The sequence below is a fragment of the Rana temporaria genome, chromosome 2 (assembly GCF_905171775.1).
Source record: "Rana temporaria chromosome 2, aRanTem1.1, whole genome shotgun sequence".
Taxonomy (NCBI): domain Eukaryota; kingdom Metazoa; phylum Chordata; class Amphibia; order Anura; family Ranidae; genus Rana; species Rana temporaria.
In genome coordinates this window covers 443,900,663-443,915,644 of record NC_053490.1, presented here as the reverse complement: position 1 = coordinate 443,915,644, position 14,982 = coordinate 443,900,663, and the positions used below count along the sequence as shown (strand labels likewise).

The window sequence follows — 14,982 nt, the reverse complement described above, 5'->3', positions numbered from 1 at the left end:
CCCAGAAGGGCTTGGTACTCACTAATCCTAAGGATGGTAGTGGGAAACCCTTGGACTCTGCCTCTAAGGCCAGACCTGCTATCGCAAGGTCCGATCCTCCACCCTGCCTTACGGCATCTAAATTTGACGGCCTGGAAGCTGAATCCTTGATTCTCAGGGGTAGAGGTCTGTCTCAGAAAGTAATCTCTACCCTAATCAGAGCCAGGAAACCGGTCTCTAGGGTGATTTATCACAGGGTCTGGAAGGCCTATATAGGCTGGTGCGAGTCCAAGCTATGGCTTCCTCGCAAGTTCACCATAGATAGAGTTTTAAGTTTTCTCCAGCTAGGAGTGGATAAAGGATTGGCATTAAGCACAATCAAAGGACAGATTTCTGCCCTGTCAGTGTGGTTTCAGCGGCCACTGGCCACCCACTCGCTGGTTAAGACCTTCCTTCAAGGGGTCTTACGTATTAAACCTCCAGTTAAATCCCCGCTTTGTCCGTGGGATTTAAATCTTGTTCTGTCGAGTTTACAGAAACAACCGTTTGAGCCGTTGGCTGAAGTTCCTTTGGTTCTACTGACAAGGAAGTTGGTGTTTTTGGTTGCCATAGTTTCCGCAAGAAGAGTTTCGGAACTGGCAGCCTTATCCTGTAAGGAACCATATCTTATATTTCATAAGGACAAGGTCGTTCTCCGCCCTCATCCTTCCTTCTTACCGAAGGTCATATCCAGTTTTCATTTGAACCAGGATTTGGTATTACCATCCTTCTTCCCTAAACCTACTTCCAGAAAGGAAGGGTTGCTGCATACCTTGGATATTGTCAGGGCCATGAAGGCCTATCTTAAAGCTACAGAGAAGATCCGGAAAACAGATGTGCTGTTTATTCTACCGGATGGGCCCAAGAAGGGGCAGGCAGCTGCAAAGTCCACCATTTCTAGGTGGATTAAGCAATTGATCACTCAGGCCTACGGCTTGAAAGGGTTGCCTCCTCCAGTATCATTAAGGGCTCATTCTACTAGAGCCATGGGCGCCTCCTGGGCAGCACACCACCAGATCTCTATGGCTCAAGTTTGCAAGGCGGCAACCTGGTCTTCTGTCCACACATTTACAAAATTCTACAAGTTGGACGTAAGAAGGAATACTGATACTGCCTTCGGGCAGGCAGTGCTGCAGGCTGCAGTTTGAGACCCTCGGATTCCGGGGGCTCCTCTTTTTTTGAGTTAAATTTAAAATTTAAGATTATTTTTCTCAAATAAGTTGGATTTATTATGATTTGAGTATATCTCTAAATTAAATCCTTTTGTCTTGGAGATGTTCTCCCTCCCCTCATTGTAAGCATTGCTTTGGGACATCCCATATAGTAATGAATGCCGCTCTGTGTCCCGTGATGTAACGATAAAGAAAAAGAGATTTTTAATACAGCTTACCTGTAAAATCTTTTTCTTGGAGTACATCACGGGACACAGAGCTCCCACCCCTCTTTTGAGGACCATTTTGGGAGGCATACTGCTTGCTACAAAACTGAGGTACTCCTCCTATGGGAGGGGGTTATATAGGGAGGGGCATTTCCTGTTTGAAGATTGCCAGTGTCTACACCTGAAGGTACTCCATATAACCCATATAGTAATGAATGCCGCTCTGTGTCCCGTGATGTACTCCAAGAAAAAGATTTTACAGGTAAGCTGTATTAAAAATCTCTTTTTTGTGTACAAATGTATGTGTGTGTCAGAGAGCTATGCTTACCTGCAAGCCTCCAGGCGATGCTCTATCCAGTCCTCTTCCTCATGCCTGCAAGGCAGGCAAAAAACGCTGACCTCCTCGTGTGTTCCAGGCCTGCGGCTGCAGGAACAGAGAGGCCCTTCCTCCCAACCCCCCCCCCCGTCGGCGGGCGCGCGCGCGGTGCGCGTGCACGTGTTATAGGCGCATTTGGCGCCGTTTTAGCTGGGGGGGAAGGGCGGGTCAGTGGTTTAAGGAAGGGGCGGCCCTTCCTTAGTGCCACAGCTCATTCAATACTTTGGCTTGAGGGAGGAAGGACTGGAGTGAAGCACGGGGCGCTGAGGACACACAGTGGCCAGAAAGAATACTACAGTCTTCAGAAGATTGTGGTTTAGCCTAGGAATAGGCTGTTTTTTTCTTTTCCATCTCATAGTCTTTTCTTTGGCAATACTACTCAGGGGGATAGAATGTTTTTTCTTGCCTAGATTGAAAAAAAAAAAAAAAAAAAAGTGTCATCTGGGGTAGAGGAAACATTTTTTATTCCCCAAACAGGTGTTTGGGCATTTAACTATTTATAAGTCCCAGGTACCAATAAGTAGCAGGTGTGCCTCGGTATTGTACCATGGCATCAAAGAACAAGCCAGAGGGTACAAAAGGTGGGGATTCCCCCACAGAGTCTGAGGTCTCGGACAGAGCTATGCCGCTGCTTTCCCCACAGGGAGCCTTTGGGCCATCGGGATCTGGGGCTGGAGCTGACGCGAGTCAACCCAACCCTAAGATGGTCACGGAGGAGGTGTTGCTCACCTCTTTAAATGAGATGCGGAGAAGCATGGGAGAAATGATAGCCGCAGCTATGCGGGGTAGTAAGCGGAATAGATCTCCGTCACCCGTGCGCGGACCCTCGGAAGAGGAGGTCCTTTCCTCTGGGGAATTGGACGACCTCTTGGACAAAGACCAAGTAGGTTCAGGGATCGAAGATCCGGATACAGAGGAGTCTGGGGCAGTCTCCCTGAGGGAGAGCTGGTGGATTCAAGGCTTGACGGACTTGGTCCATAAGGCATTCAACCTGCCTGTACCAGATCTCCAGGTATCGACGATTTCAGCTTTGGGCTCACTCAGGGCGCCTCAAAGCAGTGCTGTGTTTCCGATCCATCCTCTATTGGAGGGAGTCTTGTTCCAAGAGTGGAACAAACCAGACAAGGTGTTCTTACCACCTAAGAAATTTTCTGTCTTATATCCTATGGAAGAAAAGTTTTCCAAGAGATGGGCTTCTCCTGCAGTAGACGCAGCCATCTCATGTGTTAACAAATCGTTAACATGCCCTGTAGAGAACGTACAGGTTTTCAAAGATCCAGTTGATAAGCGCTTGGAAGCACTACTTAAGAACTCCTTCACTTCTGCAGGGGCAGTAGTACAGCCAGCCGTGGCTGCGATTGGAGTCGCTCAAGCTTTATCAGATCAATTTAAGCAAATGCTTGAACTTATTCCTGCCGAGCAGGCAGAAGAATTTTCGGATGTCCCTAAGGCCATATGTTTTACGGTAGACGCAATCAAGGATTCCATCCAGCAAGTGTCACGTTTATCGTTATCCCTTATCCATATGAGAAGACTCTTATGGTTGAAAAGCTGGGAGGCTGAGCCCCCATGCAAGAAGCTCCTGGTAGGGTTCCCCTTCCATGGAGGACGGCTCTTCGGAGAGGACCTAGATAAATACATTCAGACCATTTCAAGCGGCAAGAGTACACTCTTGCCAACTAAGAGGAAGGTTCAGGGGCCTGCGTTTAAACGACAGTCCTCCCCTGGGCAGGGGCCCTCTAATGCCAAGCAGTATCGACGGCCTCCTGCAAGAGCAAACTTCGGCTTCAACAGCAGATCAGAAGGACAGGCTGTTAGAGGCAAGAGGCAGTGGTTTCGCAAGCCAGCAAAACCAGCCCCCAAGTCTACCTCATGAAGGGGCGCCCCCACCCACGAAGGTGGGGGGAAGGCTACGACTCTTTTCGGAGATTTGGGAAGCCAGCATTCCCGACGAGTGGGTACGGTCTTCCGTGGCCACAGGCTACAAGCTAGAGTTCCTAAGGTTTCCTCCTCCTCATTTCCAGGAGTCGAGGATTCCAAACGATCTGGAGAAAGGAGCCGCATTAAGATCGGCTCTAGATCATCTACTTTCCCAGGGAGTAATAGTAGAGGTACCAGTCCTGGAACAGGGGCTGGGTTTCTACTCCAACCTAATGGAGGCTACGGCCCCCCGGGTGTTCACGAAGGTTCTAGCTCCAATCCTAGCCAAGCTAAGGATCCAAGGGGTCACGATCCTAGCATACCTGGACGACCTCCTAGTCATAGACCACTCGTCTCCCGGCTTGGAGCGAGCAGTGGCCCTCACGGTCCAATACCTCGAGAGGTTCGGCTGGGTCCTAAATCGAGAAAAATCAGCATTCCAGCCCACAAGGCAGTTGGAATATCTCGGCATGAGATTAGACACAGAACAACAAAGGGTGTTCCTACCTCTGAGGAAGGTCAAAGCCATCAAGGAATTAATCCTACTGGTTCTAAGCAAGAAAGAACCGACTATTCGCCTATGTATGAGACTACTAGGCAAGATGGGGGCTACATTCGAGGCGGTGCCATACGCCCAGAGCCACACTCGCATCCTGCAGGCAGCCATCCTGTCAGCATGGAGCAGAAGGCCACAGGCCTTGGATATCCCGTTGCCACTCTCATCAAGAGTCCGGCAAAGTCTGTGTTGGTGGTTAGACCCTCAGAATCTACTGAAGGGAAAGTCTTTCAACCCAGTGGCTTGGAAGATAGTGACCACAGACGCCAGCCTGACGGGCTGGGGAGCGATTGTGGATGGTTCCACTCGCCAAGGTATTTGGGCAAGGCCAGAGAAGCTTTTACCCATCAACATCTTGGAGCTCAGAGCGGTTCGACTAGCCCTCAGGGCTTGGACGTCGAAATGGCAGGGGTTCCCGGTGAGAGTTCAATCAGACAATGCCACGGCAGTGGCATACATAGATCACCAAGGGGGAACCAGGAGTCAGGCCGCTCAGAGAGAAGTGAGCTTGATTCTCCTAGGGGCAGAGGCTCATGTGCCCTGCATATCGGCAATATTCATTCCCGGAGTGGACAACTTTCAGGCGGACTTCTTAAGCCGCCAGACTCTATTGCCGGGGGAATGGTCTCTGCATCCACAAACCTTTCAAGCACTCTGCCAAAAATGGGGAGTGCCGGACGTGGATATCATGGCATCGAGACTCAACAAGAAGCTAGACAGGTTCATGTCCCGCTCAAGGGATCCGATGGCCTGCGGAACCGATGCTCTGGTTTGCCCTTGGCATCAGTTCAAACTTCTTTATGCGTTTCCCCCGCTCCAGTTACTACCCCGCCTGCTGCGCAGGATCCGGGTGGAGCACATACCAGTCATCCTGGTAGCTCCAGCATGGCCCAGAAGGGCATGGTACTCACTAATCTTAAGGATGGTAGTGGGAGACCCTTGGACTCTTCCTCTACGGCCAGACCTGCTATCGCAAGGTCCGATCCTCCACCCTGCCTTACGGCATCTAAATTTGACGGCCTGGAAGCTGAATCCCTGATTCTCAGGGGTAGAGGTCTGTCTCAGAAAGTAATCTCTACCCTAATCAGAGCCAGGAAACCGGTCTCTAGGGTGATTTATTACAGGGTCTGGAAGGCCTATGTAGGCTGGTGTGAGTCCAAGCGATGGCTTTCTCGCAAATTCACCATTGATAGAGTTTTAAGTTTTCTCCAGCTAGGAGTGGATAAAGGATTGGCATTAAGCACAATCAAAGGACAGATTTCTGCTCTGTCCGTGTGGTTTCAGCGGCCGCTGGCCACCCACTCGCTGGTTAAGACCTTCCTTCAAGGGGTCTTACGTATTAAACCTCCAGTTAAATCCCCGCTTTGCCCGTGGGATTTAAACCTTGTTCTGTCAAGTTTACAGAAACAACCGTTTGAGCCGTTGGCTGAAATTCCTTTGGTTTTACTGACAAGGAAGTTAGTATTTTTGGTCGCCATAGTTTCCGCAAGAAGAGTATCGGAACTGGCGGCCTTATCCTGTAAGGAACCATATCTTATTTTTCACAAGGACAGGGTCGTTCTCCGCCCTCATCCTTCCTTCCTACCGAAGGTTGTATCCAGTTTTCATTTGAACCAGGATTTGGTGTTACCATCCTTCTTCCCTAAACCTACTTCCAGAAAGGAAGGGTTGCTGCATACCTTGGATATCGTCAGGGCCATGAAGGCCTATCTTAAAGCTACAAAGAAGATCCGGAAAACAGATGTGCTGTTCATATTACCGGATGGGCCCAAGAAGGGGCAGGCAGCTGCAAAGTCCACCATTTCTAGGTGGATTAAGCAATTAATCACTCAGGCCTACGGCTTGAAAGGGTTGCCTCCTCCAGTATCATTAAAGGCTCATTCTACTAGGGCCATGGGCGCCTCCTGGGCAGCACATCACCAGATCTCTATGGCTCAAGTTTGCAAGGCGGCAACCTGGTCTTCTGTCCACACGTTTACAAAATTCTACCAGTTGGACGTAAGAAGGAATACTGATACAGCCTTTGGGCAGGCAGTGCTGCAGGCTGCAGTTTGAGACCCTCGGATTCCGGGGGCTCCTTTTTTTGAGTTAAATTTAAAATTTAAGATTATTTTTCTCAACTAAGTTGGATTTATTATGATTTGAGTATTTCTCTAAATTAAATCCTTTTGTCTTGGAGATGTTCTCCCTCCCCTCATTGTGAGCATTGCTTTGGGACATCCCACATAGTAATGAATATGCTGCTCTGTGTCCCGTGATGTACGATAAAGAAAAAGGGATTTTTAATACAGCTTACCTGTAAAATCCTTTTCTTGGAGTACATCACGGGACACAGAGCTCCCACCCCTCTTTTTGGGGACCATTTTGGGAGGCATACTGCTTGCTACAAAACTGAGGTACTCCTCCTATGGGAGGGGGTTATATAGGGAGGGGCATTTCCTGTTTGAGATTGCCAGTGTCAACACCTGAAGGTACTCCATATAACCCACATAGTAATGAATATGCTGCTCTGTGTCCCGTGATGTACTCCAAGAAAAGGATTTTACAGGTAAGCTGTATTAAAAATCCCTTTTGTGTAAACTATAAATTTTGCGCAAACCAATCAATAAACGCTTATTGCGATTTTTTTTTTTTTTTTACCAAAAATAGGTAGAAGAATACGTATCGGCCTAAACTGGAGGAAAAAATCTTTTTTTATATGTTTTTGGGGGATATTTATTATAGCAAAAAGTAAAAAATATTGAATTTTTTTCAAAATTGTCGCTCTATTTTTGTTTATAGCGCAAAAAATTAAAAAAATGCAGAGGTGATAAAATACCACCAAAAGAAAGCTCTATTTGTGGGAAAAAAAGGACGCCAATTTTGTTTGGGAGCCACGTCGCACGACCGCGCAATTGTCAGTTAAAGCGACGCAGTGCCGAATCGTAAAAAAGGGCCTGGTCCTTTACCTGCATTTTGGTCCGGGGTCTTAAGTGGTTAAGATCGTGAGGGGGGTTAAATTGAGATTGCGTTTTTTTTTTAACGATTAATTGCGCAGCTCTAAGTTCCTGTATGGTGGTTTCTTTCTAATATTAAACAATAGGAAATGGATAGAACTGCTCAGTTTTTCATTGCTGTTTTGTCCCTGTTGGTCAACAGTTCAGGAAGGGACAGGAAATCTCCCTAACTGGGACACAAATGATGTTGAAAACTTGATAGGTTAAAATAAATAATTTGACTGGAGGCTAATCGCATCTAAATCTAAAACCTGTAAAAAAAAAAAAAGAAGGATTTCTGTTCTGTTATGTTATACTGGCTTTGTTTCTTAGGACTTCTGTTGTTCACAGGTACTGGAGCATCCTGCATCTATCCATTGCTGGGGGCCACGCTAAACGGCTGGTATTTCCTCGCAACTGAAGTGGATGACATCTGTTTCAATTATGCAAAGAAAAACGTTGAGCAGAATAACTTGGCTGATCTGATTAAAGGTATTTATTATTTACGCTATTAATGTGTTTGAGGTCTGTGCTCTTCCTTTACACTGGGGGGTAGTGCAGTATTGTAACACACAGCTTAATCTGTAAACAGTATTTTTATTTATTTTTTTACATTGACTATATTACTGTTTAAAATGATTTGTTTGAACAAAAGAACTGTATAGCTGGCTAGAAAGAAACATAAAGCTTTTGCCAGGTAAAACTACTCCCTAATATGCATTTTATCTATGTATTTAACGGCTTGTCCTAGGTTCAGCTTTAAATTATGGGAAAATTGCAACCAGAAGTTTGTTTTGCCTTGTATTGCAACCAAAAAGTCAATCCTGAGCTTTTTAGGCTGGTCTTCTCCTAAGGGTCACAGGAGTGCAATTAATTTTGCACTCCTGTGACCTGTTTTCAGCGGAGAGCGGACTGAAGTCCGCTCTCCACTGACATTGCCAGGATCAGTCCAAGCACCGCTTCTTCCCGACTTAGGAAGTCCGGATCCGCCAGCTGCCTGGACTGATGGCAGTCTCAGCCCTTCAGCGTGCCGCTGAGACAGCCACTCACTGCCCCTCCACAGCTCAGCACTCCAATGAGTGTGGAGGAGCAGAGCAGGAGAGATGCTGACTGACAGTCAGCAGCTCTCCGCTCGGGGAGTCGAGAGAACCGAGCCATCGGTGGCTTGGTTCTTAGTGTAGAGACACTGGTGGATGGATCCACCGAGGCAAGTATGATTATGGGAAAAAACTGATTCCCATACTTCTCTTTTAAGGCAGGGCTTGAAAAATTTGCTTTGAATCTACGAGCCAGCTAAAAAAAGTTAGGAGCCATTTTTTTTTTTTTAACTGGAAAATGTTTCCAATGGGGAACTTATCGCTTACCCATTTCACAGCCAGAGTAGTTTTTTGCACGTTTAAAAAAAAAATAATAATAATTTAGGCCTGAAGATTAAATAAAACCCCCACACATTATATGTTTTTCTGAAAGCAGACATCTAGAGAATAAAATGGTGGTAGTTCAAATTTTTTATGTCACACAATATTACCATAAAAAAACAACACTTTAAAATAAATTTTAGGAGGCACAAAAAATGCAATAAATTGCCCAATAAATAGATACCCAACATGTCAAACCTTATTCACTTCTGGCAAAATCTTGTACCTGTACATCATTTTTCTCAAGTGGTTGTACCAGGGTGATGCCAGCTGCAGGCATCACCCTGGTACGATTTTTTGGAGCCGACGGTTGGCTATTCTTGTACTAGCAACCGTTGCAGCTAAGCAGCCACTCGCCTGTTATTACAAGCAGCGAGAGGGGATGTCCCTCCCCTCTTTCTCGCCGTCCCACTGGAAGACCTGAGCTACCAGCCAGCACGTCTGTCGGCTACCCAGAGACCCAAACAAAGCCGGATTCTAAGCTTTGATCGCCAAAACGCCAATCTTGCTTTGAAGTGCAGAGGAGGGGTTTGGTGTCTTTTAGACCCCAGATGCCTCCATAAAGAGTACCTGTCACTGCCTATTCCTGTCACAAGGAATGTTTACATAGTGATCAGAAAAAAAAATGTAAAGGGACAGTGTTTTAAAGCACCCCATCCCTCTGTGCTCGTGCGCCAAAGAAAACACATACGTAAGTCACGCCCGCATATGTAAACAGTGTTCAAATCACACGTGAGGTATCGCCGCGATCATTAGAGTGAGAGCAATAATTTTAGTCCAAGGCTTCCTCTGTAAGACTAGATTTTCTGCAGATTTCTGTTTTCAGATTTACCAAAAACGTAGTGCAAGAGCATGCCTGATTGCATACAAATTAAAACTCCTAAAGTTTGACCTCATATTACATGGTTTTGGTTAATCTGAAGACAAAAATCTTCAAAAAATCTAATAGTGTGTATGGGGCCTTACTCTAAACAGGTAACCATTAAACATTTTTAAAGTGCCGCTTATACAGATTTTTAAGTCCTGTAGCTTGTCACCATTCCACGAGTGTGCGCAATTTTAAAATGTGACATGTTAGGTATCTGTTTACTCAGCGTAACATCATCTTTCTTTATCATACACCACGGGACACAGAGCCTCTATTCATTACATAGTGGGTTGTATGGTCACCAGAGGTGATTGGACACTGGCACAACCAATCAAAGACAGTTCCCCTCCATATAACCCCTCCCATCAGGGAAGTACATCAGTTTTTTCACCAGTGTCTAAGGTGTTGGACGTGAGTAGGATGTGCTGAAGGAAGCTCTGCCAAAGAGACTATGAGGGAAGAGAGCTACACTGCGGGTCCATCCAAGATGCTTATTTTATTACGCCAAAACTGGATGGTATCCGGACCTCGTGGACGAGGTGTTGCCTGTAATGTCTCTCTTCGGAGGACTGGGCTCTAGGGTCCAGCGCTTTCGCTCTTTCCCCAAAAAGTCCTGGCAGAGTCTTTTACAAGGCCCATGGAAGCGGTCTCCTTTAAGTAGGAACCCATACCCCTTAAGGTCGGCACGCAGACCCCGCCGTGATGGGGGAAGATTGGTTCTGCTTGGCAGAAAACCTGCCGTGGGGACAAGGTGAGTTAGGAAAAGGTCCTAAGTTTTAAACATAAGGACCTTTCCTATTTAGAGTGGGTGTCATTGTTCTGGCTGCCACTGGGGGGAGTAAAGAGCTGAGTTTTTGACTCACCATGCTCCAAAGCAGTGTCAGTTCCCTTGGACAGCACACTCCTTTCGCTGCATAAGCTCTGCCATAGACGCTGCCCTCCTTCCAGACAATAATCTGGAAGATCTCCCTCACATAGGAGACCGCCATTAACCGCCCAGGGGTGCTGAGGAAGGCACCTAGGACGTGCACGGGGCGTGCTTAATGACAATTACAATGGGATGGGGGGGGGGGGCGGGCCTGAACAGGCACGGGGACGCGCACGGGCACGTCTTATAACGGCAAACAGGCAGGTAGGAAGAACCTCACATGCCTGGAGCTTCCCTGCAAGGGACACAGCAGCGTTTAAGGGCACGTAAGATCTCCATGTGGTTGGCTGAGCACTCCCAAAGGATAAGACACCCACTCTGGCATGAAACTGTGTGTTATTAGTTGCATACTTATATGTAGATTGCTAAACTAACACAGTAGTATATGCATTTGTTGGTACCTTGGCTTTGCTTGGCAATATTTCTTCCTAAAGAAAAGGCTCTGGGAGTAGAAGCAAAAACGCCAAAGACAGGAGGCTCTAGCCGCATGCTCGGTACCTCCTTCTCCTGTAATACCGGACGTATTTTTACAGGATGAGCCATTACCTCTATCAGGAGTTGCAGCCTCTCCTGTGGTGCCTGTGCATATGTCACTGAAGACACTTTGGTGACTGCCTAAAACAACTTGGAAAGGAGAATCGCTGCGTTAATCGCAAAGTCCTCAGAAAAGGTCAAAAAGCGAAGCAGATCTCCTCCTGTTATTTTAGATCTCCTTGCAAAAAGATCTGAGGAGGAGGAGGCCCCATCAGGGGATGAGGACTCAGAGGGATCCAAGCTATCAGAGGTACCCTTTTCTGCTTCCCAGGTTCTAAAGTTACAGGTGCAATATTATACTGAAGCGGTGCGCTCCACATTCAGATTACCCTCTAAGGAGTTAACTGAATCACCTGTCTCCTCTCTGGGCTCATTAAAATCCCCACAGGCTGCTTGTGCCTTTCCGATTCATCCTTTATTGGAGAATCTGATTTGCGCAGACTGGAAGCACCCAGATAAGCGTTTTTCTCCTCCTAGGAAGTTTGAAGTGCTTTATCCTATGAAGGAGAAGTTTACCAATATGTGGAGTCTGCCTTCTGTTGATGCAGTGATTTCTTGTGTAAATAAAAGCCTAACTTGTCCGGTGGACTATGCCCAGGTTTTTAAAGATCCTTCTTAGAAGAAGTTGGAATCTTTACTAAAATCTTTCTTCCTCCTGGCAGGCGCAGTAACTCAACCTGCTTTAGCGGCGGTGGGTATGTGTCATGTCTTAAAGGACCAGGTGAAACGGGATGAAAGATCTGACCTCTGAACAGATCAGATTTTGGGAGAATATGCCTAGGGCATTATGTTTTACATTAGATGCCATTAGAGATTCTATCCAACAGGCATGCCGCCTCACGCTCCAGCTAGTGCATATGCGCAGAATTCTTTGGCTAAGGCATTGGTCAGCAGAAGCCCCATGCAAAAAGCTTTTGGCCAGCTTCCCCTTCTAAGGCATAGGCATAAATGGTGAAATGGAATGACATGCTGGCAACAGGTCTGAAGGAGGGAGAGAGAGAGGGGAGATTCCCTTTTCTCTTTTTTATTTTTTTCCTTGGGGGCTGGGGTTGGGAATTATTATTTTTTTTTTTTTTTTTTGGGGTAGGGGGAAATGGAAGGGATTAGACAGTTGGTAGTCAATACAGATTGAGGGGTAGTCAATGTTAGGAAACCTGGTAGACAATTAGAAGGGTAGAGACCCCCGAGAGGGGTAAGCACAAACAGAATCTACATCGGGGGGTGCCCCCGGCCGTCTCCTGGCTTTTCCTTTTCTTTTTTTCTTTTCTTTCACTTTCTTAATAATTTAAATGGTCGATGTATTGATTGACGGCATAACAAGCTGTGATTATTGTGAATGCCCATAATGTGTATCTGCCTATCTTTTTGAAAATAAAATAAAATGAAATATGGAAAAAAAAAAATCCACGTCGCAGCGTTTTGCTGCCATTTTGGTGGCGCCAGCGTAATTTTTTTGTAGTCTGCTGTTATCATTGTGAAATTCCATTGGTGGCCATTTTGTTGTGGTCGCGCTATGGCGCAGCTTACTATTGAGGTCGGCTAGTTTACTGTGGCCATGCCCTGCTCTATCTGAGGCGTCCGGGGGCCATTTTGGAGGTGGTTTTGGCCTCTAGTGCTGGCTTCTACAGCGTGCAGCACAGATCTCCTCATGATTTTACCTCACAGCTTTTTTCCTCACACACACGCTGTGTTCTGAGGGCGGGTAGCGGCGCTGAACAGTCTCCTATAGTTGGTGAGTCCCCTGGGTAACCCCCGGTCAGCGCAGCAAGGAAGGTGGGCTTTATTCAGGTCTTCAATGGGTCCCTGAGAGCTGTCTGGTTATGGAGTCAGTGTCTGGTTCTTCTTCCCCAAACATGCCAGAGATGGCAGCTGGTGCCCCAGCAGCTGTGGTTTCCATGGACAAGCGCCCCCTCCCCCCACCATCCCCTGGGGAATGCTCTGACTCAGACCAGAACCTGGCTGTGGCTCAGGTCCCTGGTTCTGTGTTGTCTGAGGAAGTGGACCAGGACCTTCCTTGTGAGGAAGACTCCTCATTTGGGTCAGTACTGGACAGGGCACTTGTCAGTACGCTTAATAATGCTGTAAGGGACTCTCTTAAGCTGGATAGTGCAGCTAAGGCATCCTCTAAGGGCTCTGTCTTTTTTGGGTCACACAAATCAGACCGCTCTGTGAAGGTTTTTCCTTATGTGTCCTTTTTTGACAAGTTCATTGATAAAGTATGGGATAAGCCGCAGAAGTTCTTTGTAGTTCCTCAGCGCCTGGCGGTTCAGTACCCCTTCGAGGGGAGCCTCTTGAAAAAATGGGCTTCTCCTCCGGTAGTGGACCCCCCAGTTGCCCGGTTAAATAAGGTGACCACTCTCCCTATAGATGGGACCCCTCCCTTCAAGGACCATACTGATAGGAGGTCGGGGCACTGACCTGCTCCATGTTTACCATGCTGGGGTCTGCATTGCGGCCTATTGTGGCTGCAACACTGGTGTCTCAGACACTCACTGAATGGGCAAAGGTTTTGCACCAGACTGTGGAGGAGCACCAACTCCCTCCTGTAGTTCTCCCTCAGTCCACCAGGTGGAAGGAGCCCCGCCATTAGCTGGGTCCCTTTCCCACTCAGAAGCAGTATTTTTCGTCAGTCAGGGCCCACGGGTAAACCCTCCCAGGCTGACAAAGGCTCTGCTGGGGGACAGAAATGTCCCTGGGTGCGTAAGCTGAACAAACCGACACCGATATCTGCCAATGCGTGAAGTCTTGCCCCCGCCCGACTCATGGGTGGGGGGACGGCTTCGCAGGTTCACAGCTCGGTAGACCTCCCTGCTCTCCGACCAGTGGGTCTGCGAGGTGATCTCTTCGGGGTACAAGATAGAGTTTCTTTCCTCTCAACCGAACAGATTCTTTCCCTCAAGTCTCCCTCTCCTTCCGGCTCATCGGTCTGCCCTGTTAAGGGCAGTGCAGGACTTGCTAAGTTGCGGGGTAATTTTACCCATTCCGCAGGATGAGAGGTTTCAGGGATTTTATTCAAATCTGTTTGTGGTCCCAAAGAAGGACGGGGTCCGTCCAATTTTGGACCTCAAAGCCCTAAATGCCTTCGTGAGAGTAAGGAAGTTCCGCATGGAATCCATTCATTTGGTGGTAGCTGCGCTCCATCCGGGGGACTTTCTGGCATCCTTGGACATCAAGGATGAATACTCGCATGTCCCAATTTGCGTAAGGCACCAGAGGTTTCTGCGCTTTCTCGATGGGGAGGACCACTATCAGTTTGTGGCCCTTCCTTTTGGTCTAGCGTCAGTACCAAGAGTTTTCACCAGGGTGCTCGCACCGATCCTAGCTTTGCTGAGACAGCGAGGCATTGCCATCGTGGGCTACTTAGACGACCTTCTTCTGAGAGCAGCTTCTGGCTCAGAATTAGGGGAAGATGTGTCTATAGCCAGCCAGACCCTTCAAGAATTTGGGTGGGTGTTAAACATTCAGAAGTCGGTCCTGGTACCGATTCAGCGTTTGGAGTACCTAGGGTTGATTTTGGACTCCTTGGAGGTGAAGGTCTTTCTTCCCCTGGAGAAGTTGCTGACTCTTCAGTCTGCAGTGAAGGTGTTGACATCTCCCAAATGGTCGTCCCTTCGTTTTTATATGCGAGTCCTGGGCCTGATGGTTGCCTCCTTCGAGATGGTACCGTATGCCTAGTTCCACACTCGTATTTTGCAGAAGGAGATACTGTCCAAGTGGAACAAATCTCCTTTGTCTCTGGATCATCAGATTCAGGTAAGCCACCTTGTCAGAGTCTCTCTTAATTGGTGGCTGAAACCCCCGGCTCATCGGTCCGGGAAGTCGTTTCTTCCCTTTCAGTGGACAGTGATTACGACGGATGCCAGCCTCACGGGTTGGGGGGGCATCTGGGGGGTCCAGTCGGCCCAGGGTCACTGGACTTTACAGGAATCCCGTCTGCCGATCAATGTCTTGGAACTCCGGGCGATCAGGCTATGCCTCTCCTCGTGGTCGAGGAGGTTGCAAGGTCGCCCG

The 14,982-nt window shown here is 47.7% G+C and overlaps 1 protein-coding gene across 1 annotated transcript in view; it reads left to right on the top strand.

Moving 5' to 3' along the window:
- METTL16 (methyltransferase like 16) overlaps positions 1-14,982 on the top strand; it is a 134,001-nt gene that overhangs the window by 53,991 nt on the left and 65,028 nt on the right. The window contains exon 4 of the mRNA XM_040338445.1: positions 7,575-7,715. Coding sequence (XP_040194379.1) covers positions 7,575-7,715 — 141 coding nt within the window. The remainder of the gene's footprint in view (positions 1-7,574; positions 7,716-14,982) is intronic.